Below are 26,041 nucleotides of genomic sequence, written 5' to 3' on the forward strand. Positions count from 1 at the left end.
ACCACAACCGTCGCATCTTTTAGCCTTTTCGCTGGGCAACCCCTTGTATTTGTGTTTTGGCTTGTTCAGCCGTCCGTCGCATTGCCGCAGAAAGATTGAAGGCGCAGCACCAACCAGAAACACACCACCATGTCATACAACCGATTAGGTGAGTAGCCTCCTAGCGGATTCGCGGTCGCATGGTTGCGGCCAGTCGATCTTGACACTTTCCACGAACCGCCAAACAGGCCTTCTGCCATCCACGAGGTGCCTCAGCTGTCAGCCAGACTAACGGTATTGCAAGGCGCACCAGGTGGTAGCGACGACCCGTACGAGATGGACCCACGAAGAAACAACGGGCGGACTCCTTCGCCAGGCCAGCCTCTCCGTGGCTATCAACTAGAAGACCGCTATGCTTCACCACAGCCTTCGGGCATCCTCGAGATCCCTATGGGACCCAACCCAGCAGCAGCTTCCGGCGACCGCTTGCCATTACAACCAAGTGTATGTATCGCACCACGAGAACCAATATGGGTCAAGCAGCGAGATCAGCAGGCTAACACCCGAACAGTACTCAGTAGAAAACATTCCCTACGCAGCAGGCAACTATCACGACGATTACGACCCACGACCGCAACGACACGACTCGGACTACTCCCTCGATCCCCAAGCGCATCACGATGCCTACTACAACCAGCCTTACGACCCAACTCCACACCACGACGAGAGCCCAGGCGCGGGCTACGGAACACAGCCAACACACTACTGGCAAGATGAGGATATGAACAGACCCATGATACACGGCGCCAATTCATATGGCCCAGATCCTCATGATCCAGAGGACATGGACCCAGAGAACCCGTTTCATGATGAACCTGCGCCTACACCAAGCCCCGCCCCAATAAAGCGATGGAAGACCGTCAAGGAGGTCCAATTGTTCAAGGGCAACTTGGTGCTCGATTGCCCGATTCCACCGCGGTTACTGAACCAGGTTCCGCATGCACAGCCCCCAGAGCGTGACGAATTCACCCATATGCGCTACTCGGCCGCCACATGCGACCCTGCAGACTTCGACGCGGAGCGCTTCACTTTGCGCCAGAAGCTTTTCGCAAAGCCAAGGCATACCGAGCTGTTCATCGTTATTACCATGTACAACGAGGAAGACGAACTGTTTGCGCGGACAATGATTGGTGTCATCAAGAACATTGAGTACATGAACTCGCGAACCAACAGCAAGACGTGGGGCAAGGACGCGTGGAAGAAGATCGTAGTCTGCGTCGTCAGCGATGGTCGTGCCAAGATCAACCCGCGGACCCGCGCCGTGCTAGCAGCGCTCGGTGTCTACCAGGACGGCATCGCCAAGCAGCAAGTCAACGGCAAGGATGTGACTGCCCATATTTACGAGTACACTACACAGATGACGCTCGACATCAAGAAGGGTGTCGTCGGTGTCAAGAAGGGCAACACTCCAGTACAGATGCTCTTCTGTCTCAAGGAGAAGAACCAGAAGAAGATCAACTCGCATCGATGGTTCTTCCAGGCCTTTGGAGCTGTGCTGGATCCTAATGTCTGTGTGCTTATCGATGCTGGTACAAAGCCTGGCAAAGACTCTGTCTACCAGCTATGGAAGGCATTCGATCTTGAACCCATGTGCGCAGGTGCTTGTGGTGAGATCAAAGCTATGCTTGTCCACGGAAAGAAGCTTTTGAACCCATTGGTAGCGACGCAGAACTTTGAGTACAAGATGAGCAACATTCTGGACAAGCCTCTTGAATCAGCGTTTGGTTTCATTTCTGTGCTTCCCGGTGCTTTCTCGGCCTACCGTTACGTTGCGCTTCAGAACGACAAGACTGGACAAGGACCACTGGAGAAGTACTTTGCCGGTGAGAAGATGCACGGCGCCAACGCTGGTATCTTCACAGCCAACATGTACCTGGCTGAGGACCGTATCCTGTGTTTCGAGTTGGTCTCCAAGAGGAACTGCCATTGGATCCTGCAGTACGTCAAGTCTGCTACCGGAGAGACGGATGTACCGACCACCATGGCCGAGTTCATCAGTCAACGTCGTCGTTGGTTGAACGGATCCTTCTTCGCTGCTGTCTACGCCCTGGCCCACTCTTTCGACATCTTCCGCAGCGATCACTCTTTCTTGCGCAAAACCATGTTCCTCGTTGAGTTTGTCTACCAAACTATCAGCATGATCTTCGCCTGGTTCGCTCTCGGTAACTTCTTCCTGGTCTTCCGCATTCTCACTGCCTCTTTACAAAACGAACTCGGTACCGCGGGTAAAGTTCTCTTTATCGTCTTCGAGTGGCTCTACATTGCTGTTCTGATAACATGTTTCATATTATCACTCGGTAATCGGCCTCAAGGTTCCAATAAGTGGTACATGTCCATGGTCTACTTTTGGTGCATCATCATGGCATACCTCATGTTCGCGTCCATCTTCATCACCGTTCGCTCCGTACAAGGACAGATCGAAACCAACGGTGGCTTCAACGCGGCAGATCTTTTCAAGGATAAGATCTTTGCTACATTGATCATATCACTGCTGTCGACGTACGTCATGTGGCTAGTGGTCTCCATCATCTTCTTGGACCCATGGCACATGTTCACCTCTTTCTTCCAGTACCTGCTTATGACACCCACCTACATCAACATTCTCAACGTCTACGCCTTCTGCAATACTCACGACATCACCTGGGGTACCAAAGGAGACGACAAGCCGGAGAAGCTTCCTTCAGTCACCACCAAGGCTGATGGTAAAGCGGATATTCAGGCACCAACTGACGATGCCGATCTCAACACCCAATACGAGACTGAGCTCCGCGTCTTCAGCGCAAAGTGGAAGGAAGAGAAGAAGGTGCCGTCAGCCAGCGAGAAGCAAGAAGACTACTACAAGGGTTTCCGATCCGGTGTCGTGCTCTTCTGGATGTTCTGCAACTTGGGTCTATCGGCCTTGGTTCTGCAGTCGGGTGGCCTGGAGCTCACCGTCAGTAGTCCCGACGAGGCTCAGAAGAAGCAGAACGACGCTGCCACCATCTATTTGGCGGTAGTACTATACAGTGTTGCCGGTTTGGCTGCTTTCAGATTCATTGGAGCTATGTGGTTCTTGGTCGTGCGAATGGTAAGTGACACCTTTGAGACATTCAGTTGCCGTTATCCAACATATACTAACAACATCTTAGTTCCGCGGTGTATGATCGCTCATTGTTCTAAGTTTGACGTCATTGTTTGGAGTTCAGGTACTGGGTTGGGTTGAGCATGTTGCCGTGAAGGCATTCGGCCTCTTCGTTGTGAGATTCATGACATGATACCAGCTTCTGGGAAAGCACGCGACCTTGGCGTGTAGGATGAGTGTTTACGTATTTCATGAGCCAAATGCCTGTTCAATGTCTTTGCCTTATCATGCATACTCGTAGCGTTCACGATCTCGTCGTTGCTCCTACTCTTTTCGGTAGGTGATTCTCTCACTGTCGTCCCAAAGCGGCCTTCGTCACGTTACCTTCTCTTCATACCCAAGTACCCACTTCACCTTCTCTTACTGCATTGGTATGTAGTGAGACTTCCTGTGTGCGGTACACCTATCTTTCCTCTTGCTGACACTCATTTTCCCTTTCTGCTTCACCTTCACCTGTGTCGTCATCGCTGAGTTTCAGCACGGGCCTGCCGCCTATATCAACAGAGCAGTTGCGCCCACAACAACAATTTTTCAACCCCGACACTCCATCTCCCCTCTTTCAAGTTCCCTCTATCTCCGCTCACAATCGCATTCATCTACTCAATTCGACGTCAACCTTTGCTTCGCCGACAACCGCAGCTATGAGCTGGGACGATACTGGTGCGACTGCAGGTTTGTGACACCGCGACTTCCCCCAGCCTGTACTAACATGACAACAGGCGGTGACTCTTCATGGGATCCTGCCCCAGGCGGTGATTCTGGCGCCGACGCTGGTGCTGGAGATTCTTGGGGTGGTGGTGACGCCGGCGGTGGTGGAGGTGATGCTGGCGATGACGGCTGCCGAATGTAAGCAAAACACGATCCGACCATACAGCCTGGCTACTGTGACGATACTGACATGTTCTGTAGCTGCAAGCAGACCGGTCACTTCGCTCGCGACTGCCCCGATAAGCCTGAGGGCGGCGGAGGCGGCCTCACTGGCGAGTGCTTCAACTGCGGCCAAGTCGGTCACAACAAAGCGGATTGTACCAACGAGCGCGTTGAGCGCCCTTTCGAGGGCACCTGCAAGCTTTGCGATCAACAAGGTCATCGTGCTGTCGACTGCAAGTCCCGTCGCATTGTCAACTGGTCTGGCGTCCCCGAGATGGATGATGAGGCTGCCTGGATCGCCCTCATCGACGCGGCCAAAGCCAAGGACCTCGATGTCTTCCGTGTCTGCTTGAAGGCATACGCTCGCGCTACCATGGATGCCTTCAGTCTTCCGGGCGTCGAGGAAGCTCTCCGCGAAGATGGACTTGCAGTCTTCCTCATCGCCAAGGAGCAGGAAATCGCCCCCAACATGACCATCATCGACCTCATCGGTAACCCTGATTGCAAGTTCGTCCTCTCTATCCAGTTCTCTGCCAAGCCCCGTCGCGCCAAGATGGCTACAGGCTGGCCCAAAGATCCCGCCGAGAACATGGAGCGTCTTGCATCATGTGGCTACGTCCAGGATTGTGGTGTCCCGATGTGCGGCAACTGTGGTGAGCTTGGTCACGTACGCAAGCACTGCAAGCAAGAGCAAGCTGAGCGCGAGAACACTGCTCCCGAGATCCAGTGTGTCTACTGCAAGGAGAACGGCCATCGCGCACGCGACTGTCCCAAGGAGCGCATCAACCCCTACGCCTGCAAGAACTGCAAGCAGGAGGGTCACAACTCCAAGGAGTGTCCTGAACCTCGTTCTGCTGAAGGTGTCGAGTGCCGCAAGTGCAACGAGACCGGTCACTTCTCCAAGGATGTAAGTACACTTGTCTAACAACCCGTCTCTAGTCCTTGCTAACGACCACAGTGTCCCAACGTTGCCGCCCGGGCCTGCCGAAACTGTGACTCCACCGAGCATATGGCCAAGGACTGTGATCAGCCCAAGAACCCTGACAAAGCCCTCTGCCGCAACTGCGAGAAGACCGGTCACTTCTCTCGCGACTGCCCCGAGCCCAAGGACTGGTCCAAGGTCAAGTGTAACAACTGCCAAGAGATGGGTCACACCATCAAGCGCTGCCCGCAGCCGGTTGCCGAGGACGGTGGTGATGGCGGTGGTGGCTGGGGCAACGATGCCTCTGGCGGCGACACTGCTGCTGCCGCTGGTGGAGATGCTTCTTGGGGTGATGCTGGCGGCGCGACTGGTGGTGGTGGCTGGTAAACGGTCTCATCTATCTCGACACAGGCGGCTATGGTATGAATGAACGGTGAAAAAATGCGTGTCAGCATGCTTCTGGTAGCGAATTGAGTACGTGGTGGCTTTGGCTGCCCACATTTCTCTAGCTACAAAATATGATCAACTTAAAGGTTCACACCTGGCCGTAGTGACCCATGCATTTTCGCGAGGTTTGCTTGACTCTCTTCAGCCCCTTGCACCCACTTCGGATAGCGGTCGTTGTACCAATTCGATATACCATCATCTTCACCGCTCGCAATGGCATCCGCAAGACTCAAGCCGTCGATGGTTGAAGCGTTTGCTCCATTACCTCCCAAAATAGGCTCTGCATGTGCTGCATCACCCAACAGACACACGCCATTCTTCGCGAGCAAGTCATGCAATTCAGGCAATGGCGTAGACGTTGTCCGCATCAGCCAATGCAATATCCTATCGCTGCGCATACTCTGCACATCCAACATGGCCGAGAAAGGATAGCCAAAGATCTTCTGAGCGCGGACTTCCTTGAAAAACTCCAAAGGTATCTTCTCAGCCGCATTCGTTGACCTAGCAGGATTGAACAGCGGATCCGTCTCCCCACGCGCCTTCCGCGAGTAGATCCAACTAACCCACACCTTCTTATCCTCCTTCTTATCCACATTAACAGTAAGCACCACGTCCTCCTTGGTCGTCTGCCAAACATTCCTTCCCTGGTTTCCCTCCGCCCTACCCCCAAATATACTGTTGAAGTCCTTCCGCATGATACACCTCTTCCCGTAGTACACAGCATAAGGCAAAACATCCACTCTTGACTTTTCCGGCAGCAGCAGTTTGCGTAGACTGGAATGCACACCATCAGCGCCTACGACGAGCTCCCCGCCCTCCCACACCTCGCCATTGGCGAAGCGCAATCTCGGTCCCGTGGGCGTGCTTTTGACTTCTTGCAGGGAACAACCCAACCGGATATCCAGGTCTTGACTTAGCAAACTTTCGAACTTCGCGCGGTTGGCGCGGAAGGAGCTGCCTGTGTCGTATAAGCCGCCGTGGCTGGGTATGTCTATGTTTTCGCCATGTTTGCCTTCGCCGCCGTCTTCGGCGTCAATGGCGACGTGGGCTTTGAACGCTGTGTCCGAGAGATTTAGGATTTCCAATAAGGGCTTGTAGGCGGTGGAGTGCAGGGTGATGGCGTAGTTGAAGCCTCGCCGGTTTGGAGGCGCTTTGTCGAAGACTATGCTGGGGATGCCGCGGTGGAGAAGGCTGCGGCTTAGGGTTAGGCCCGCTATGCCCGCGCCGATTATGGTGATGGGCTGTTTGGGCATGGTTCTGGGGGCATTTGGGGAGGGAATGGTAGGTTGTTTTATTCTATTGGGGGTGTTAGTAGGATGGCGATAGCGGATGGGGATGACTTGTGGTGATCGGACCAATCAGCGGGCTGCAGAATGTGGGTACAGGTACGAGTCAGTCCACGGCTCTATCAATTTCTGAGCATCCATACACTCAGTATGGTCAAGTCATGATCATCGAGCATCACCAATACCAGGAAATTTCGCGTATTTTGGAATTGGTAGAATTATTCATTAGACATACACCACAATGGTGACGCTCTACAAGTAAATGTAGCACAGCGGCTCTCCATCTAGTGTGCTCATCATATCCTCGATAGTTGTAGGGTCCAGATTGAGGTAGTTCATCTCAATAGGGTCGTCAAGCCTAGCGTCACGGCTGGGTGGCTGGTTGAAGATGGTGATGGTGCCAGCAACGGACTTGGCTTGGTCGAGATGGAGCGCCTGCCAGAGCCACCATACGCGGTCCACCATTGCGTGGTGTAGGAAGAAAGCAGGGTCGTTGGGGCTGCTGAAAACATCACCGCCGTCACCTCCAATTGCGAAGTGGCCTGCGCCGTGCATACCGAGGAAGCCGTCAGGGAAACGTCCCTGGAGCTCGTCCTGGAAGCGTCCAACGTTCTTGGAGGCCGTTCCAAGGGTGACGTTGTAGAGGTTCTCAAAAGTCATCCATGTGGAGGATGCGTATGAGGTGAGATCTCTCTTTGCGCAACGTGGGTTCCATTCGAGTGGCGATTTGACGGGTACCTCGCCAGCCATTGCTGGAGAGACGGGACCAAGGTTGATTTGCAAGCTGAATTTGTTAGAAATGTCGCATACTATAGGGCTGAGATCCCGGACTTACTTCTTGAACGGACCATCCTTTATGCAGCCACCTCCTGCGCCAGAAGGCAGCGCAATCGTGCCTTTGCCGCCTGCACTTCCATTGTGCTTCACATACTCTCCATCGCCGCCCATGCTTGTCGCTGAACCATCAAAGACAGGGTGCTTGGTCAGGTCATCTGTGTGGGCGAACCAGTTCCAGTAGGGCTGGTAACCTTTGTATCCGCATTCTTCTCGGAGCGCCTTCTCGTAGCCATGTACAAAGTACCTGTGCCAACTCAAGAAGTTACCGGTTCCGTGGATCGTTAACGTTTGGTTGATATGTTGTGCGACAAAGTCGTCGTAGCGAGTCTTTGCACCAGGTACCAGGGTGGGATCGGATTGAGATGGAGCATCGAACATGCACTGTACGGCACTGATGTATGCTTTTCGCTCTTTCGCACTCATGATAGCCCTTGCGCGTGTGTTAGTCTTACTGCTCAAAGAGATGCTTGAGGTTCTTACCAATCCTTGCGAACAGAAGCATTGAAGATAGAGCAGCTACCTCTTTTCTCGAGAGTACCATTCTTCTCCGCAGCCTTGAGGTTTTCAAGAGCCTGGTTCTGAAGATCCGAAAGCAAGTCCCTCTTTTCAACTGCTAGAGATTGGGCAGCACCAGCGAATGCCAGAAGGGCAGTTGGAAGGCCGGATAGACGCATCTTGTTTGACGTTGAGTGAACGAGAAGGGTAATTGAGAACGACTTCCGTTGCTTGGCTGAGCGATGAGAAAGTCCATGTGTGGTGGGGGGTATGCCTTTTAATATGCTTGACTGCCGATACCGCGCCACCGAGGAGCACCTCAAAGCTCTACAGACGCATGCAGAGACTGGGGTCGGACACTTACAGCCGAAGAGGCGACCACAGGCTATCTCGACTGGAGCCTGCGGATGAGGTGAGGACTGCTAGTCATGGTCGCTGACGGGCGACATTCTAGATGTAGCTGAGGATTTTGGTTGCCTTAGTTAGCATAAACCCGGTGTGCTGTGCGGCGCAAAGGCCAATTGTGGTATTCCCGAGTGGCATGAGCCGGTGGGTGTGATCTGCGAGGTACGAAGGGTTTGCAGATGCAATCTGCAAGACACCATCCCTTGGTCTTCGAAGTGGCATGTACCTGTGAGCTCGCTGGATTGGTCTTGATCATGTAAGCCTGTTCGAGGTGTAGAAGCCACCTAGTGATCCTCTCGGATTCTCTCTACTTGCCGTGCGGGAAAGTGATTCTCAATGCGAAGGACATTGCTGAATGAGAGAGGCCCACCGTCGCTAAGCGAGTATTCGCAGGATCGACGCACGGGTAACATGCTCGTGGGCTTCATGAGCTGCGAGCACGACATCGATTGCTCACACGTGGTACACGTGGTCGGAAGATCTTATGTACCGACGCAGGTTTGTGATTACTGTATACATAGGGAATGAAGGGTTTGGGGGATGATCTTTCCATGTGTTGACGCTGAGATTCCGAAATTCCCGAATCCTATGCGAGCGGGCCACTCTATCGAAAAGGATCGCGGCGACATGTTGGGTCGTCCCACAGAGGCTAGATGCTGCAGGTGCCCTGGTGGTGAGATAGCTACGCCGCAGCCGTGAGCGCCAGCTGGATCGTGCGTCGCGGCTCGACCGCCTCGAACGCCGCGTCCCGTGTGGGACGGCACACTAGCAACATTGCCATTCTCCCGAGGTTCCGAAGCCTCACTCTGCGATATCATCTGTTTCGCTCTGCCGCCTCCGGTGCCTTCAGATATCAATGTCAGGATGATCGATAAGGAGCGCAAAAGTCGACTTGCGGAGGAACCGTGGCATTCGTCTTCTTCGGCAGAACTCCCGACGAGAGCGACTCGAGTCTTCCATGAATCCTTCCACGGGAACACGCGAACCCCTTACATGTCAACAGCTCCAGGCTCTACTATCGTACTAGGACCTCTGATAATGTCTTCTCGGATATGGTACCACATATGGGCTGTGAAGGATCGCGGCGTCGCTAGGGTGTAGGAGATTTAACCTACCTGTTGCCGGTTCCGAGGACACTCCAACTGGGATCAGGCTACTGCGAGTGTGCCTCCGCCAATCACATCACCAATGTGACATGGCTGTTCCGTCGTAAAACGTACATACAACGCACGCGAGGTGGCGAACGGAAGTTGGCCATCGCCGAAGGAGTACTCGTTTTCTGACCCATACTGCTGGGCTCTCGATTAGAAACCAACTGCGTGAAGAGGGTATGCTCCGAAATTCTGAAGGCGAATTGGTGCAAATACACGGCATCTGCTCCCCGAACTCATGGTTCAGGAAGCTGGAACCAGTCACCTGGGTATCATATGGTGATTTCATGCGAAGCCGCGGCGTAGTCACCCCTAGATGTTCCATAGAAAGCCGTTTTATCCTATAGACGCCAACCTTGGATCTACCTCGCTACGAGCGGCGACGCGGGAAGACCTGGAGTTTAATTGTGCTTGTGGTTGGTGGTCAAGTTGCATACCTACTCGAACCGCTTTAAACACAGCCTTGCCCTCACGGCTGCATCTCGTCGTTCTCCAGTCGGATGTTTTGACGGCCTCTCATATTCTTTCTATGCAGTCATGACTGCACCATCATCGCAGGCGGATTTAGATCCTGAATGGGCGGCACAAAGCAACCTTACTCGTTTCCTCGCCCTTACTGGTGTATTCCATATCCTCGCCCTGATCAGCGTCGGTCTTCGTCTTTATGCACGCATAGGCCTGCTTAAATCGCCCGGGCGAGATGACTATGTGATCGTCCTGGCTGCTGTGAGTACCTATCCTCTGCTCAAAATCACTGATCTGCAATGCTCACTCCAATAGCTTGGAGCTTTGGTTGGCTGGATCTGCTTCTTCCTGCAAGGGCCCTACGGTCTTGGTCGACACACCGCAACCCTTTCGCCGGATGATAGACGAATCTGGGACCACATCGCCTTTTGGCAGAGCATCATTTCTGCTATGGGCGCGCTCGGATTGTTGAAAATCTCCATTGCTTTCTTCTTACTCCGGTTGAGCAATCACAGATGGTACTCACGCACACTCTGGGCATTGATTGGTGAGTTTCTTGGCCGCTGTATGGCGCTTCCATGGTGTATAGGTCTGACAAGATGCTGTTAGGCTTTGTCATCTTTTATACCGTTCTCGCCTGGCTTACCTTCTTCGTACGCTGCAAGCATTTCTCTGGCTTCTGGGATCCCAAGTACGCAGACACTTGCTATCCGTTGAAGTATGTCATGCACTTTGGAATAGCAAACTCAGGTAAGGCTGCAATTGCGACTGTGCGGGATCCATTGGCTGATACATTGGTAGCCTTCAACATCTTCACTGATGTTTGCTTCGCCACATTGCCCATACCTATCGTATGGAACCTCCAGATGTCTTCACGGACGAGAATCAGCTTGATAGCTATACTCAGCTTAGGCTATGTGTGAGATTATCACATACCCATTGCCCGCATTCCATTGCTCACTGTCTTCTAGTGCGGTGGTCATGGGTATTGTCAAAACGGTGTATCAACTCACCATCGTCAAAGACAACGACTCGCATTTGTGCGTGATACCCCGATTCTTCAAGTTTGACTGGCTGTTTGACTAACACAACACACAGCAACAACAATGTACGATTCTGGGGCTTGTAAGTATACTTTTCCCGATGAACTACGCTTGCATGTAGCTAGTGCTAACGACTTCTTCTTTCAGTGTTCAGCTCAATGTTGGAATCATCGCCGCCTCAATACCCACGCTAAAGCCACTTTTGCGAAAGATCAGCAAGTCCACGAACAGCAACCAGTACAATCAATTCCATGACGGCGACAAAGCCAGGACCATTGGCAGCGCACCACCTTCCAGACCTCGCAAATCGATCTTGACCACGCTGAGCGGTACACGAACGGACAAAAACGCTGATACCGAGGCATATGAGATGTGGAGGGCGAATGCAGGATCGGCACAAGGCGGGAAGAATGAGATCTATGCTGTCAGCGAGGAGCGCGCAGGAAGTGAGGACTACATTCTTGGAGGACATCCACACGATTCGAAGCAGATCAAGTGCACAACAGAAGTGACTATCAACAACGAGGGGACCGAATCCAGGGTCTGAGCCCTTGAATCAGGTGCGCGCAGACTGAGGGGCTCCCGAGGTCACTGACCGGAGAGTTGTGCCTTCCCTGACAACCACGACAAAAACGATTGTACTATATACTGAGGATTAGTGTTTATACCTACTGTCTCATATGTCTTCTACAATACACGAAAGCAATAACGCAATCCAAATTGGCAGCGCAATCACTGACGGTCGATGACTAACGTCCGAATGGATGGCTATGGATTTGGTGGAAGTTTTCGCCAAGTTTACACCCACGGTTCTGCTCATCACACACGACAGATCAGTGTCGTCAGACTCTCCAAGATTTTAAACAAATCATGACACACTGAATCTTGCACAACCTAGTCCCATGTTGCACTCCATGCATGGACTTTTGGGAGATCATAAGCGAATGCATCGAGCAACAGTACTAAAGTTTGTAATAAGACAGCCAATTTCCGTTCTTCTAGCGATCACATGCTTATAAATATCATCGCAGCGTCCAAACAACTCGAAAGCCAAGGTTCAAGAATAGCGCGAGCCCTTCAAGCATCATATGTGACCAGAAGATTGGCAGTTCAGCAAAGCCCTCTATACCTAGGTAGTGTCGACTGATCTTTCTGACAACGACTGGCACCTTGGATGACATGGAGAACTTGGAAGGGCATCATGCGCACAAGAGAAGTGACTGTCCAACACACAGAGAAGGCAGACCAGAGGTGAACATTGGTGCAATGAATTCGAGCTACATAATGAAGATCCAAACAAAAAATACATTGGCATCGTCCCGGATGCAGGTACGCCACATCATTGGCACGGAAGCCAAATTCCCGTGCCCACTTTCTTCGATTCCTTTTTCCCAGTACCAAGTGACTAATATTGTCTACGCTAAACCTGCATACGTGCGTCCTGCTTCCAAGTAGTAAAACTCCGGACGACCCTAGGTAGCCGCCGTCAAACCAGATTTGTGCCACACCATCCACACCCGCTTTGCCAAGCCAAATACCCGCTGCCACAGCCACCAAAGTAGTACGAACCATTGTGTCGTGTAGTCTGCATCCAATCACATACTTGAACGTAGTTCTCGTAATAATGGCTGACGGAAGGGGCTGTAGGGCTGGGCGAGTGGTTCACGTCATGTATTGGGGTAAGGCTTTCTTGGTTTTGGTACGAAGGGGGCGCGTGAGAGACATTGAGTGCTTGGGAGGAAGTTGGTTGTGGGTATCGGTAGTGTTGTAGGTAAACGAGAGGTTGGCAGCATCGCACGTCAGATGGGGTGCAGATCGTAGCGCAAGCAGCCTTGCGCGCCTTACTGTGCCGCATGCTGCGAGTTGTGCCGCAACGTGGTCAGTGGGTATGGTATGTAGCGCAGCACTTGGTCGATGTCAGCAGACCGTGTTGGTAGAGTGCGGCTATGAATGTGCCGTGTTGGCTGTGTGACGGTGGGATGGCGATGTCTCTTGACTGTTCTTCACTTTGCTACTACCAGCTTTCGCTGGGCGCAGTCATGGCACTTTCCAAGGAGAGGTGGTGAGATGCGAGCGATACAGGCCCTTCGCGATACTGTCATTGATGTCGCATAAGTGATGTATTGCGCAGTGAAGCACATCATAAAGAGAAGAACCACTGTTCTAGTATTTGCGACCGCAATGTAAGCAAGAAGCTTTTTAGAATTATCGAAAGGACCCATCCAATCCTTGTGCACTATAGCCACCAGATGCCAAAAACCGTAAACGCCCATAGCCATGCCGATGCCCCGCAGTAACAGCGAAGTCCCACACAGTCGTGTGAACCATGAAAACCAAAGGGTATCGTAGATGTAAGAGATGAAATGAAAGGTTACAAGAAAAGAAAATCCATGCCCTGCCGTAGATCTTGCGGGACAAAAATAGCCGCGCGCGACTAACCTAATTATGGAAAGATCGTAGAAGGCATGAGAAAATGGTAGTGTTCGTAACTGACTCGAAACGAGCGTCGCAAGCTCGGCGCTTATTACTTGGGACCATAGACCCAGTCTGTGAGATGTTAGTGGCCTATTCTAGCTGCGTGGGTGTTTCGGGTATACTTACATTGCGCAGCGTACTTGACTTCCCATGTGGCTGGCATGCCTTTGCAAGTGGCAGGCTTGTTACCACCAGCAGTCTCGACACGGTAGACGGTGTTGATTCCTCCCTGAGTGATGCCAGTCTTGTGCTGTAGGTATAGCCAGTCGACGGCAGGTAGACCGTTCTTGCCTGGGCATGCGTACGATGGTGCACTGACGTTGCTGATCTTGGCCACTTGGGTCATGGGGAATGGCGTGCTCAGTTTGTCGAAGGCGAATGTTGGTGTGTTCGCTCCTTCTACGTCGGCGAAGAAGTGGTGACCGGTGATATGTTCGTAGCCCTGGAGTCGGAGGCTCATGTCGACTAGCCCAGGAGCCACTTCGTACAGTGAGAGTGCGAGAGGGGTGATAGAGGGAATCTTCCACTTGGCATATGCTTCGTCGTTGAGCTTTGTACCGATATCGTATAGGGTGGCTTGGTGGTTGTTAGCTCCTTTCCTGTCAAGTTGAGTGGGTTCTTACCAAATGCGCCAGTAGTACCAGGAGCCGCGCTCTCATCAGAGCCGCAAGTGTAGTTCTGTGTGCCGATGCCGAGCACAACGTACTTGAGATCCAAGTCGCCTGGGCCTTGAAGAGCGCTCTTGGGAAAGAGTTTGGCGAGCTTGTTGAGGTTACGGGCGGGAGCGTATTGCGGTTTGGCAGGTCTTGGTAGGGCAGCTGCAGTGGCAGATGCGGCAAAGAGCAGTGCCGTAGTGATGGTAGAGAAGAGCATGATCACTGGTTATGATGATACTCAAGGATGAGGAAGTGTCGTTGGTAATGCGATACTCAAGGTTGAGGAAGTGTTGTTGGTAATGCGATATGCGAGGCTGGTATATATACTGCGACCGAGGAGCGATGAAGATGTACTGCGACCGAATGCAAGAGGAGCGATGAAGTGATCGATGATATCAAAATAGAAGTGACGTCCCTTAGTCTTTGCTAGCGTTGAGAACTCGAGGCTGGTATCGTTGTTACACTACCTCTTAGACCAGGCGGTTCGACAGACTTATACTTTCGTCTGTAACCTTCGCGCTTGGCCGTTAGACAGGCCCGCCGGCAAGGGCACGCATGCGCCGCCATGTGTAGGTACATGGGCACGGACCATGATCCTGACCAGATTTCCTACTATTATCCTTGAAGCGATATGCACGCCAAATTGGTGATACCTGGAGGTGGCTTTAGCGTCTCAGGGTAATCCGCTTTCCGCATGTCACCTTGCCGCTCTCGGCATCTGGCTAAAAGGCTTGTGTCTGCTGTAAGCGCTGATACGTGCAATCTTGCGATGAGAAGACAGGGATGGGCGAGCGATACGATGGGCATTACCTGCCTTCTAGTGAGCCGCATTCCGGTGGCGCTCTTCTATCTTCGTGTTGAGCCTCCATTCGCGCTCCCAAGTCTTGTGAACGTTGGTTTTTGCAGACATCGCCTCCATGCTCATCGCGATGTCTGACAGCGAGACGTCGATTCTGCCTTAGGGAGGCGGCGCAGTTGGCTCAGGCTCAGGCTCGTCACAGTCAACCAACGTCCAACGAAGGATTCTTTAGTTTCAGCATCAGGCCCTCCAGACGAACACCAAACGTCGGCAGAAGTGCCCACAGTTTTGGGGATTGGGTTTGCACTTGCTCGAACGGGAGGTTGGATGCCACAACGCCCAGGCCTCCCTGGCCTTCACCCGCCGCCTGTGCGCTGCAGACGCCACGCATCGCACGGCTGATAAATGACCTGATCTGGCTGAACAAAGTCAGTAAATGACCCGATAGCGGCATGCACGCACTATCGAACGCCCCGCTTCAAGCCCAAATGTTGGCTAATTAACTGGGTACTCAACAGAGATTAACGGAAGATACGGCAACCGTGGGTTCTGGAAAGGCGTCCTCAGGTAGCCTTCGGAAGGAGATGCGGCGTGGGTCTCGTGCTCGTCTCATTGCATGTGCTTCCGCAAAGTCACCGATGCTACGCACAGCTTCGGTTAGGCGCATCTGCCGAATCTGAAGCTCGTTGTGTGCGAGCTTGACCATCCGTCCTATTCAAAATAGACAGGATCTGTTTCCTTACGCCTAGATCGCGATGTTGGTGTAAGTGAGGGGCTGCGTCCCCAAGCCTGGAAGCTTGCCCTTCGTCTTCGATACCGGCACGCGCACACTGCAAAACTTCCACGGGTGTGGGAGGTGTGCAGCAAAGCCGTTAACCCTGGAGCCCAGAACCAGGTTACCCTCGAGCCGCAAAATGCGCTCTAATCGTCTGACGGAGGAATGCCATGGCCTCATTGGCAATAAAAGAGGGGTAATGTTGGCTTATTAGCCTGCTGCAAGGCTATGGAAGTAGCGACATTAGTCTTCTTTCTTTTTCGCATCCACCGTAAGCTGGTGACACACCCGTCTAGCTAGCGAGCATACTCGTGGTGCATTGCGGGACGACGTTGCAGCCGCCACCAGGAAGTCGGTCGGCATGTTTCGTTTAGACAGGTGAGTGACAGGCCGTGCGGACTCACTGCGGAGGATCTTTCGCAGTGACAACCGTTTCGAAACCCATGAAGTTCGCAGAGTGAGCTGTGTCAGAGCTCAAGCGAACGGTTTCAGCGGTGATCCCGCAGAAGGTGCGACACTTCCCCAGCTCGATGAACGTCGCTCGAACGCTTGCAGGAGGCACCCTTTCATTCCTGAGGCCAAGATGCGAGTGCGCGCGGGACGTTGGGCTCCTGTCAGCATCCTGAAGTGCTTTTCAAACTCTTTGACAGCTCCTGCATTGGCTGCATGGTGGCAGTCGAGACTGTGACACCTACCGTGACGGCAATCGTCTCCCGTTCTGCATTCGTTTGCCTAGCCCTGCTTCTGGATAAACCGGCATGATTTGATACTCCAGATATCGAAGGAGGCAGGTCATGTGCGACTAGGGTGATCGTTGTGCTTGGAGCGGCTATCTGTCTGTCCAGATTACATACAGATTTGGAGAAGGCGCCCTTTCATAACCCCCTTCACAAGCACTGCAACCCTATCAGGGAGCCTACATTGGTCCCGCACTTCTCACTGAACTCTCCAGCCGCCTGATTGTCGGTACCGGCCCACACTCATGGACTTCCCCCGTTGCTTCCATCGCTCTCGTATCCGTCACGGAAGCTATTCATCAACCGAATGTTCCTGAACAATCTCATGAGTGCGGTAGCCTTGACCTCCGTCTTCCTGATTTCCGCTTCGTCCATACCATCCATCATATTGTTTAGATCGAAATCTAGTCCAGCTTCGCTGTGTGCGGATCGTATGCGGCGGAAGTACGCTTCTGTATGGCAGTCGTCGTCCTCTTCACCATAGACATGTTCCCACGATTTGCGCTCCAACCGAAGCGTATCCAGTCGCGTTTTGGTGTAAGGGGATTTTTGGAGACGAAAGGCTTCGAACGCCTGTTTCGCCAGGTCGCTCACGGTTCCTTGAGTCGGCCTTCGTGCTCGAACGTAGGTGGTGAGCTGGAAGAAGTCGTTCAAAAAGGTCTTCCAATCGAAAGCGATGGTTTTGTTGTCAAGGTCGATCGATACATCCGTAAGCTGGGCGTTGCCGACATAACCGCCAATCAAAGCCATTTGTCTTGTCCAGTATTGCCTGTCGACTCGCTTCTTGAAGTCTAGGTAGCGAAAGGGGATCAGCTCGGCGAAGGTCTTTTCCAACAAGGGTTTGTACTGCGTCCGATCGTATAGTCTTCGCACATATGCCGCCTCCAGATTTTTCAGTGCCTCCAGATTGCGCAGTTCATATTCAAATGCGGCTGTGAATTGAGCTCGTAGACCATCCTCAGTGAGACCTTGGAATTCTAGATCTTCGACGTTGCAATCGAATTCATGCAGCCTGTTTTCGTGCATGATTTCTCCCATAGATGCCCAATTGATGCGCAGCTGTGGAAGACGTGTCTTAGCAAATTCGCGTTCGGCTTCAGCCCGGAAGGTTCGCGAGACCTGTCGGCAGATGACCCAAAGCGTGTACTCGTCTTCCACGTGATGGAGGATCTGCGCCCATAGCTCCGCCGGCAGATGAGGACACGGTCGCTGGGTCGTTGTGTGAATTGACCTGATCTTCAGAACGAGAACTTTTGCCAACAAAAGGAAGGACCTGCTCTTCGTTAGATATCCATGCCTACTGTATTGAGAGTCATCTCAATTACAGTGCACCGGCTGCAACCGTGACCTCTTGCGAGGGCGTCATCACAACCAGTTGTTAGTATTGTCAGTAATGGTTTGCTGCTAATGAGATTGGAAAGAAAGAGTAATGAAAGTGGCAAGAAAAGGATTAAAGGTAGTGTTTGTGGGGAAGCGTTTGTTGACTTGGTCAAAGCTCTACTTCACTGACGAAAAGCGCGACGAGCAAACACGGGGATATCAGGTCTCTAGATAAGAAAAGTGATAAGGTACCGTCCTTTGGTGAGCCTGCTTCTGAAATCTTTACGGGACAGAGCAGCCTCTCCTCTCTTCCTCATCACTGGATGAGACCAATGCAATCCTAACACTTTCCTGTCGCCTGATCTGTGTTTGTTGGTCCCTGACCAATCTCATAGGGCCCCGATAGAACGCTGACAGTAGATCTGAGAGATTGAACGCATCGACGATGGCATTGAGTGGTCCAGCGGCAGGACTGCCCTGCTGCTTATACGGTAATGGCGAGAATGCAAAGAGCAAAAGTACGGCGAAAAGGGGCATTTCGCAGGCGAGAATGAGTGACGCAAGACCAGTATTGACATCATGGTACGTCATGTACTTTGTAGGGTTCAGCTTTCCGTGGCCTGCAAGCAGCGAAATGATGAACTGTGAGGATGGTGTCAGTACGTCGTATACATATTGGCTACTTCAGGGATTGTTGAGCGTACCGATTGGAGAAAGTTCAGACCGAGGATACCCTTGAATGTAAACAGTTTGAGTATGATCCGATGCTTCTGGAGCAACTTCTTGCTTTTCTTGTAGAACCTCAGTGAGCCAACGATAGCGACCGTTGTAGTGTAGCCAATGAGTATGGTGAGCCAGAGATGGGCGAAGTGCACGTCATTAGACTGCTGGCAGTAGGTACCAGTAGCGAGGGTAGCTGCCGTGGCGATCCATATGACGATGCTAGTCGGTATAAACTGGAGTACGCCGTACCAGGTACGCTGTAGAGTGTCAGATATGGTCTTGAATCCTTTGACAGAAATGTGAGAGCTTACCCTGAGCCACGTTGGACTGTTCATTTTGCGCGCACCCTTGGCTTTGGCACCCTCTCCAAACAACCCATCGAATCCTTCCTGGTGCGATAGGACAAGATCGCACATGAACAGTAAGAAGGACGAAAGTGCGATCGAGCAACCAAAGTCGCGTGAAGGGGCTAGGTATTCTCCAATGTCGCTTTGCCAGACGATCAGGAAAGAGAAAAGAGCGACCCATGGTATCAAAAGCATGATCCTGATGATCTGCCGTTGTTGTACGGGGTTCGAGTAGTTGAAGGCGTGAAGCGCGATCAATGCCCCAACGATCAACGTGCTGAGAATGGCACAGGCACCGGACAAGATCGTTGCGAATTGGTGGAATGTGAGGTTGCCGATGAAGGGAATGATCTGTGGACCATGAGCATCTTCCAGTGGACATGTCTTAGAGTCATCGCGCCGCTCGAGATTGTTTCTTGTCCTGAGCATTATAGTATTCATACTCGGCTGTTGATAGCTTGCTTGATAGAGCGTGGGAAGTTTCGGCAATGATTGGGAGGAAGACAAGACTGGAATGCAACGATTGAGAAGACCCAAAGATGCTTTGATGGGGGAATGAACGAGTTCATACTGAGCAGCACGACTTCTATACATATACTTACCGGCCCATCATCGGTTCAACTCAGTTCGCATACTCGTTTAACGTAGCCACGCTTCGGGCCACCCGCACATTCGTGGCAGAGCCATACAAACCGTCAAACTCACAACCACCGCTGAGGATGCCAGATAAGGTAAGGAGCAACCATCGCAGCGCATGTAAGCACTTGAGGTAGGCCTTGGCGAGGCTGATGCCCGTCTCCATGGTGCTGAGCAGATGTTGACACAAATGCAGTATAGCGATGCGGCGCAGCAGCACGACCAGGCAGCGTTACTAGTCGCAATGTGAAGCCTAATTCGCAGGCTGAAAATGTGCTTGCGTGGCAAAGCGTAGGGTCTGGCTGAATAGCTGGAGTTCGCGGTGCGAGCTTTATGCGCAAAGTGTACTTAAAGAGGAGGGCGATGCGATTGGGTGATTGAGAGGCTGAGCGGGATGAGGCACGTGGATCGTGTTGAGCGCGGCACGGCGAGCGATCTCACATCCACCAAAAAGCCGAACGTGAGGATCACGTCCAAAGGATATCTCACAATGTAAGCCTTGAACTATTAGCAGCCAGCGATGTGTCTGCGGAGGTCGCCGCGCATGTCTTGATCACATCAAAAGCAACAAATGCTAACGTTAGTACATGTTTGTTTTGAGTTTCACCAAAGTTGGTGTACAGCCTGGTCTAATGTATGGTTGGCAGATGTGATTTCTTCATTCCTAGCGACTGTTCCTGGCTTGTATAGCAAGGATCTCGCAGAACACGCCTTGCGTATCTACATCTAATCATCACCACCGCCTATCGGACCGCTCACTTGCTTGGCCGATTTCGCAGCAACGATGTCATCCACCCTGAGCAATAGGCAAGCACTCTCGACGGCAGTCTTGACACTCTGCTCCTTGACAGCAAGAGGCTCCCAGACGTTATATGTCCGCATATCGACGACCTTGCCTGCATCGCCATCAATACCCCAGACACTGCCAGTTTGCTTGCCGTCTTCGTAGCCCTCCGCATGCTTCGCGCGCAGTTGGGTGAGCACCTTGATAGGGCTGTTTCCGGAATTCTGAATAAGTGTGCGTGGAATGACCTCCATCGCTTCAGCGACGGCCTTGTATGGCCATTGTGCGACACCCTCGATCAGCTTTCCTCTTCGGTCTAGACCGACCGCGACGGCCATCTCGGTGGCGCCACCACCAGGGCAGAGCTTAGGGTTCCAGATGACGTTCCTGGCGACACCCATAGCATCGTGTAGATTCCGCTCGATCTCGTTCAGGATGTCTTTTGAGGGTCCTCGGAGCAGGACAGTGCAGGCCTTCGGATTCTTGCACTTTGTGAGGAAGGTGAAGTACTCGTCACCGATCTTGGAGATCTCGAACAGACCGCACTCGGTACCAATGTCTGAAGCGGTAGCTGCGAATACGGAGTTTACGATCGTCGCGCCGGTCGCACGCGCGATACGGTTGTTGTCTGTCTTGCGGACACGGCGGATGGCAGTAATGTCGGCCTTGACGAGGTAGTGCTGTGCGAGATCTACGCCATATTAGCAAGCCCACGAGAGGAGTTATTCAATGTCACATACCACTGACACCCTTCTCAGTAATGACGAGATCGGGCTTCAGAGCAACGATGGCATCGCACATCTGCTTGACTTGCTCCTCCTCGATCTGGAGAATCCTGTTCCAGTCCTCCTCTTTGCTGACCTCAATGTTTGTCTGACTCTCGCCCTTCTTGTACTCCAGTGTGCAGTCCAACAACAGAACACGAGGGTTCTCGATTCTCCGCCTCATCTTTGGGTGTGTGATGTCCTTGTTGACCATGACTCCGTCCAGAACCTCGCTGTCTTCGATCTCGCCTCCGGGAATCTTCTCGATACGTGCGTAGCGCTTGATGTCAACCTCCTGCTTTCCAGAGCCGATGTCGAGCGAAACGGTTCGTACTGCCTTCAGAGCCAGTCCACACATCAGGTCTGACCACCGCGAAACGAACTTTGTGCCAATGGAGGAGTTGATGATCTTGTACATCTGCTCGTCGTCGTTGACGTCGACTTCGACCGCGATCTCGTTGATAATTTCGAGGGCATCGGCAAGGGCCTTCTTGAATGCTTGGATGATGACGACGGGGTGGATGTTGCGCTCAAGCTGGGGCAGAGCTTGTGCGAGGATTTCTCCCGCTGTTCGTTGTCAATACACGCTCATCAATCTCCCCGCACTATCTACGCACCTAATATGATGACGGTGGTTGTGCCGTCGCCGACCTCTTCATCTTGTGTCCTACTCAGCTCAATCATGCTCTTGGCTGCTGGGTGTGCGACTTCGATTTCTCGGAGGATAGCGTGGCCGTCGTTGGTCAGGACGATACCGCCCATTGGGTCGAGCAGCATCTTCAGCATAGCCTTGGGACCGAGACATGATCTGATGATGTCGGCGACCGTCTTGGCTGCTGTGATGTTGGATAGTTGAGCTTTGCGGCCAAACTGGCGCTCCCCGCCCGGGGTCTGCGTGTCTGTTGATGTGTTAGTGGGCTGTCGCAGCTTCAGCTGAGCGACTGCACATACTCATGACAACCACTGGCGCCTGCATCTTGACGGTACAGGTCTATAAGCACGGTATACAAGAAAGAGGGGGTCGAAAACAGAGTTGCGTGGGGTATCTTGCGTCTGGTGCCTTGCAGCTCCTCCACTAACTTTTGCTACCAAAAACCGCGTCGCAGCGCCGCCACTATCCCGGCGCGGATTATCTGCGACCGGGCACCAGCCACAGACAACAGCCACACCACCTGCTTTGCTGACTCATGCGCTCAGCCCGCGATCAACGGCAACTTCCATCAACGACCCCGGTCGGCCCTGCCTTACACAGAGCCTTGGCGCATACCAAATCCGGCAGGCAGCCCTCGCGTGACGGCCAATACGCGCTAGACTTGCCCTGGAGATCACTCGCCGGGCTATTTTACCCTACATTCTGCCGCCTCTCACCGCGTCGCAGCCAGCCTCTCACGGGACTCGTGCGCAGCTTACAAGACCGCTCTGGTGCCCTCCAAACCTTCCTTCCTTCCTCTCACTTCTTTTGCGCCAAACTTCCGCACGCCGCCCTTCTTCTGTCTATAACTTGGACGCTCCCACACCTCGCTCGGTTTTTCTTCATCTTACCACTCCCATCCATCACCATTACCCATCCCCATCATCCACTATCTCCATCGCGCCTCACCTTCTCGCCATCATCCACCTTCATCTTTGTCGCTCATAGTGACTTTACTATATCGTCGCATGCTCACTGTCCTGTCTTGATCAAGACAGGTTTTTGTATCCTTCACGAACTCTAACATTGCTAAACTACTAAACATACAGTATGGGTCTTAACTACTACGCCTCGTCGCCAACTGTGGTCCTGCCGCCCCAGCAACCGCAGGACTACTTTCCGCATCACCAGAGCGCCGCTGCACCAATGGGTAATTTCCGCCCCAAATACCCTACTCCGCCTTCGCTCAACTATCTAGCCGCCGTTTCCAATGCCACCGCTGGGCGCAAACGATCCATCGCCGACGTCGACGACCCGGAGGAGAATCTACCCGTCGGATCAATCGTCACTCAATCGCCTTCAAAGCCGAAGCCCGAGCCTGTGTACGGCCCGGGGATGACGCTCATCTACCCTGGAGAGCCTGGCTACACCATGGCAGCCGAGTCGCAATCGGGCACCTGGTACGAAGAGAAGGTCGAGAAAGAAGAGAAGGCAGAAGCTGAAGCTCGCCCTATCGCCGTATCGCGCAAGTCAGTCCGCATGAGCCCAACTGCCAATGTCGAAATCACTCCCCTCAACGAGATGGATGCTCAGAAGACCGAAGAGCTCATCGACGACAAAGGCAACACCGTCAACACGCTCATCGCATCTCTCGGAGTAGGCTGGAAGAACGTCATGACCAACCCCAATCTACGCGACGCGGCACGCGCATACTCCCGCGTCATTGAGCGTCATTTCGACTTCACCGACGTCCTGGTGATGTTGGAGAAGGAATCACTCAACGCGTATCTCGTACGCGCTAAGCAACACGGTGTCCAGGGCTACTGGTTATTCTCGGATAACCTTCAGTGGTGCCAGCTCGTTGGCTGGTCATTAGAGCGAACTGTCAGCAACCTCATGTTCGGCTCAACTCCCCGTGTGGAGGGTGAGCGCATCAATGCTCGCCAGTTGACGCCGTCGCCTGCCTCGACACCTGTTTCCCAGCCAGTCGCCGACGCCCCTATGGCGACTGCAGACACCGACGCGATGGAGATGTGACGCGTCTAAACCCATCTCTTCTCTTCCTTCTTGTTTCCTTACCCCACGAACGGCAACAAAACACGTCTCAGTTATCATTTCGGCTGCATTGACTTACGGTTTTCGATGTGGGTTTCTTCTTCGGCGAATCGGCGTTGATGGTGGAATCGGATGGCTCACCGGAAGTGACTCTATCTGACATGTACTATATTATTATGATGCTTACGCTGCGATGCTTGATCAAAGACACTGGATCGCATCTGCCAGTACGTGCCGCTAAACTTAACAGGCAAGAACTCAATGAAACTACGATATCATTTACATCACCTCCACTTCCTGAAAACTGCTGTTGTTGAATTCGCATCCGATGCCTCCCAAGTGGCCACGGACCGGTCCACGGGTCTTCCTTCATGCGCAAGCTGACGTGCTTTACCGATGCCCCGAGGCACGCAATTTCCTTGACTCTATTTTCAGTAGATCTTCGCTCGTTAAACACGATCAAACATGCTGCCGCGGTGACGAACGAGCATTGAGAAGGCACTGCCCCGAGCTCTGCCGCACTACCGCTCCTCAGCAACGCGAACATGTCGCGCGCACGACGCGGCGTCGCGTTTCCCGGCCAGCACCTTTTCCCAGTCTGTTTATGACTCGTGCAGACGGTGCGCCTGAATCGAGACCGCTCTTCTCGCACCGGCACCGCTGATGGTTATTTTCGCTGTCACACACCCTGATGGTGCTGTTTCACAGGTTGCTGGGCGCTTCTCGGGAAGGCTGCTTCCGTTAGTTCCGAGGTGCGCGACACCCGACGAAAACGAACCTTTCCTCGCACCCGCGTCGCGTTGCGTCTACGTCTTGGATACGATGACTATGTTCATTGATCTCACGCTCCTACATGCGTGCGATAGTCGACCATTCACCGCAACCCATACACACGGATTGGCGATATAGGACCGAATTAGCATCCAGACTTTGGCCCCCAATGCGGCGCGGGGCGCCTTGCAGGAGGCTCAGAGTAAGCCTCAACCCATCAGAATGTGCGGCCGGTATACTTGGCAAAAATCAGGCGGCACTGCTGATAGGTGGGCTCGTACCAGCGAGGGTGCAATCTCTCGCATGGTACTACGCGCTTCTTTGGTCTCTTTAACGTTGTTCTACTTCTAAAGATTATTAAAAGTCTTCTTAGCGATTTGGACCGGATCCAACATTTTTGCTCATGGGTTTCGCAATGCCTGATTCAATTTGGCGGTTATTGCCTTCTAGGATACGCTCAACGATACACCCCGAATGGAGATCCAATAGCAATCTCGAGATGCAGGTACCGCTTACAGCCCAAACTGACCGTAATGGAAAACCTCTCGGGAGCTTGCAGCTACCACAAAGCATTCGCGCGAAGGCAGCATCGATACTTGGGTTGCGCAAGCGTGCGGTGGAGAAACATCTAGGGTCTCGCTTCACTGGATGGCGGTTTGGCGTGCTCAACTTCGCGATTTTGGCTTCAGTGGTCTTTCTCATTAACTTCGTGGCCATGGTATCAGGTCTGGCTGCCACCTCTGGCGCCAAGGGTGTCTTCTTCGATGGCGATTGCGATCACGTCAAAAGGCTGAACACCGGGCTCCATCTTGGCATCAACATCTTGAGTACGATCCTGTTGGCTGGGAGCAACTACACAATGCAGTGTTTATCTGCACCAACGCGAAGCGAAGTCGATTCTGCCCACAGTCGCAAGCCTAGTGTATACCTCGATGTGGGTGTACCTGGCATACGCAATCTCGGACATATCAGCCGGCGTAGAGCTGTGCTGTGGGCAGCATTGGGACTCTCATCCTTGCCGTTGCATCTTTTGTAAGGCATTGACTGATCCTAGCGTTTTAGTAACTTACATCTATCAGTTACAATTCTGCGGTGTTTGGTTCGATATCATCCAACAGTTACTGGGTGTTCTCCGTCGGGCGAGCATTTCTGGACGGAGAGAATTGCACGAATTGCACAGAACAATCCCCGCAGCTCCGTACCAGTTTCATAGGTGGACCAAATAGGCAGACCAGGCTCATTGCCAGTCCTGGCGAAATCCCATCCGTACTTGAATCCCTCTGGGAGAAAGCACGCGCGGGCAACCTTGAAAAGCTTGAGCCCAACAGATGCATTGACGAATATGCCACTAGCATACAATCCAACCATCGGAATCTGCTTTTAGTGTCCGACGATAGCTTCTTTCCTCCATCAACGGAGAACAAGTTTATTAATGGCTCACACATTTATTGGGCTGCGGGTTTTGATGCATACACTGCGTCGGATTC

The 26,041-nt window shown here is 52.7% G+C and overlaps 9 protein-coding genes across 9 annotated transcripts; 4 read left to right on the plus strand and 5 right to left on the minus strand.

Moving 5' to 3' along the window:
* Positions 1–129: 129 nt before the first annotated feature.
* J4E84_001758 (chitin synthase I) lies at positions 130–3,182 on the plus strand (the record flags this gene model as incomplete). The annotated part of the gene is made up of 4 exons (XM_049384388.1): positions 130–148; positions 284–483; positions 551–3,106; positions 3,168–3,182. 4 exons carry the CDS (start codon positions 130–132, stop codon positions 3,180–3,182), a joined length of 2,790 nt encoding a protein of 929 aa, XP_049247744.1.
* Positions 3,183–3,801: 619 nt separating this feature from the next.
* J4E84_001759 (uncharacterized protein) lies at positions 3,802–5,339 on the plus strand (the record flags this gene model as incomplete). The annotated part of the gene is made up of 4 exons (XM_049384389.1): positions 3,802–3,832; positions 3,880–4,006; positions 4,070–4,937; positions 4,989–5,339. The coding sequence occupies 4 exons, from the start codon at positions 3,802–3,804 to the stop codon at positions 5,337–5,339; spliced, it is 1,377 nt and encodes a 458-aa protein (XP_049247745.1).
* A 140-nt stretch (positions 5,340–5,479) lies between these two features.
* On the minus strand, positions 5,480–6,652 carry J4E84_001760 (uncharacterized protein; the record flags this gene model as incomplete). Its single annotated transcript, XM_049384390.1, has 1 exon — positions 5,480–6,652. One exon carries the CDS (start codon positions 6,650–6,652, stop codon positions 5,480–5,482), a length of 1,173 nt encoding a protein of 390 aa, XP_049247746.1.
* A 285-nt stretch (positions 6,653–6,937) lies between these two features.
* J4E84_001761 (uncharacterized protein) lies at positions 6,938–8,196 on the minus strand (the record flags this gene model as incomplete). The annotated part of the gene is made up of 3 exons (XM_049384391.1): positions 6,938–7,469; positions 7,521–7,952; positions 8,003–8,196. The coding sequence occupies 3 exons, from the start codon at positions 8,194–8,196 to the stop codon at positions 6,938–6,940; spliced, it is 1,158 nt and encodes a 385-aa protein (XP_049247747.1).
* Positions 8,197–10,553: 2,357 nt separating this feature from the next.
* Positions 10,554–11,628, plus strand: J4E84_001762 (uncharacterized protein; the record flags this gene model as incomplete). The annotated part of the gene is made up of 5 exons (XM_049384392.1): positions 10,554–10,585; positions 10,628–10,756; positions 11,010–11,078; positions 11,137–11,163; positions 11,229–11,628. The coding sequence occupies 5 exons, from the start codon at positions 10,554–10,556 to the stop codon at positions 11,626–11,628; spliced, it is 657 nt and encodes a 218-aa protein (XP_049247748.1).
* Positions 11,629–13,605: 1,977 nt separating this feature from the next.
* Positions 13,606–14,429, minus strand: J4E84_001763 (uncharacterized protein; the record flags this gene model as incomplete). Its single annotated transcript, XM_049384393.1, has 3 exons — positions 13,606–13,628; positions 13,683–14,132; positions 14,180–14,429. The coding sequence occupies 3 exons, from the start codon at positions 14,427–14,429 to the stop codon at positions 13,606–13,608; spliced, it is 723 nt and encodes a 240-aa protein (XP_049247749.1).
* Positions 14,430–16,766: 2,337 nt separating this feature from the next.
* J4E84_001764 (uncharacterized protein) lies at positions 16,767–19,342 on the minus strand (the record flags this gene model as incomplete). Its single annotated transcript, XM_049384394.1, has 4 exons — positions 16,767–17,796; positions 18,130–18,485; positions 18,548–18,823; positions 18,878–19,342. The coding sequence occupies 4 exons, from the start codon at positions 19,340–19,342 to the stop codon at positions 16,767–16,769; spliced, it is 2,127 nt and encodes a 708-aa protein (XP_049247750.1).
* Positions 19,343–20,275: 933 nt separating this feature from the next.
* CCT3 (T-complex protein 1 subunit gamma) lies at positions 20,276–22,073 on the minus strand (the record flags this gene model as incomplete). The annotated part of the gene is made up of 4 exons (XM_049384395.1): positions 20,276–21,024; positions 21,074–21,664; positions 21,715–21,996; positions 22,049–22,073. The coding sequence occupies 4 exons, from the start codon at positions 22,071–22,073 to the stop codon at positions 20,276–20,278; spliced, it is 1,647 nt and encodes a 548-aa protein (XP_049247751.1).
* An 861-nt stretch (positions 22,074–22,934) lies between these two features.
* J4E84_001766 (uncharacterized protein) lies at positions 22,935–23,765 on the plus strand (the record flags this gene model as incomplete). The annotated part of the gene is made up of 1 exon (XM_049384396.1): positions 22,935–23,765. The coding sequence occupies one exon, from the start codon at positions 22,935–22,937 to the stop codon at positions 23,763–23,765; it is 831 nt and encodes a 276-aa protein (XP_049247752.1).
* Between the last annotated feature and the right edge of the window lie 2,276 nt (positions 23,766–26,041).

This window comes from Alternaria hordeiaustralica, assembly GCF_023758085.1.
Source record: "Alternaria hordeiaustralica strain BMP 2776 chromosome Unknown scaffold_2, whole genome shotgun sequence".
Lineage (NCBI taxonomy): Eukaryota > Fungi > Ascomycota > Dothideomycetes > Pleosporales > Pleosporaceae > Alternaria > Alternaria hordeiaustralica.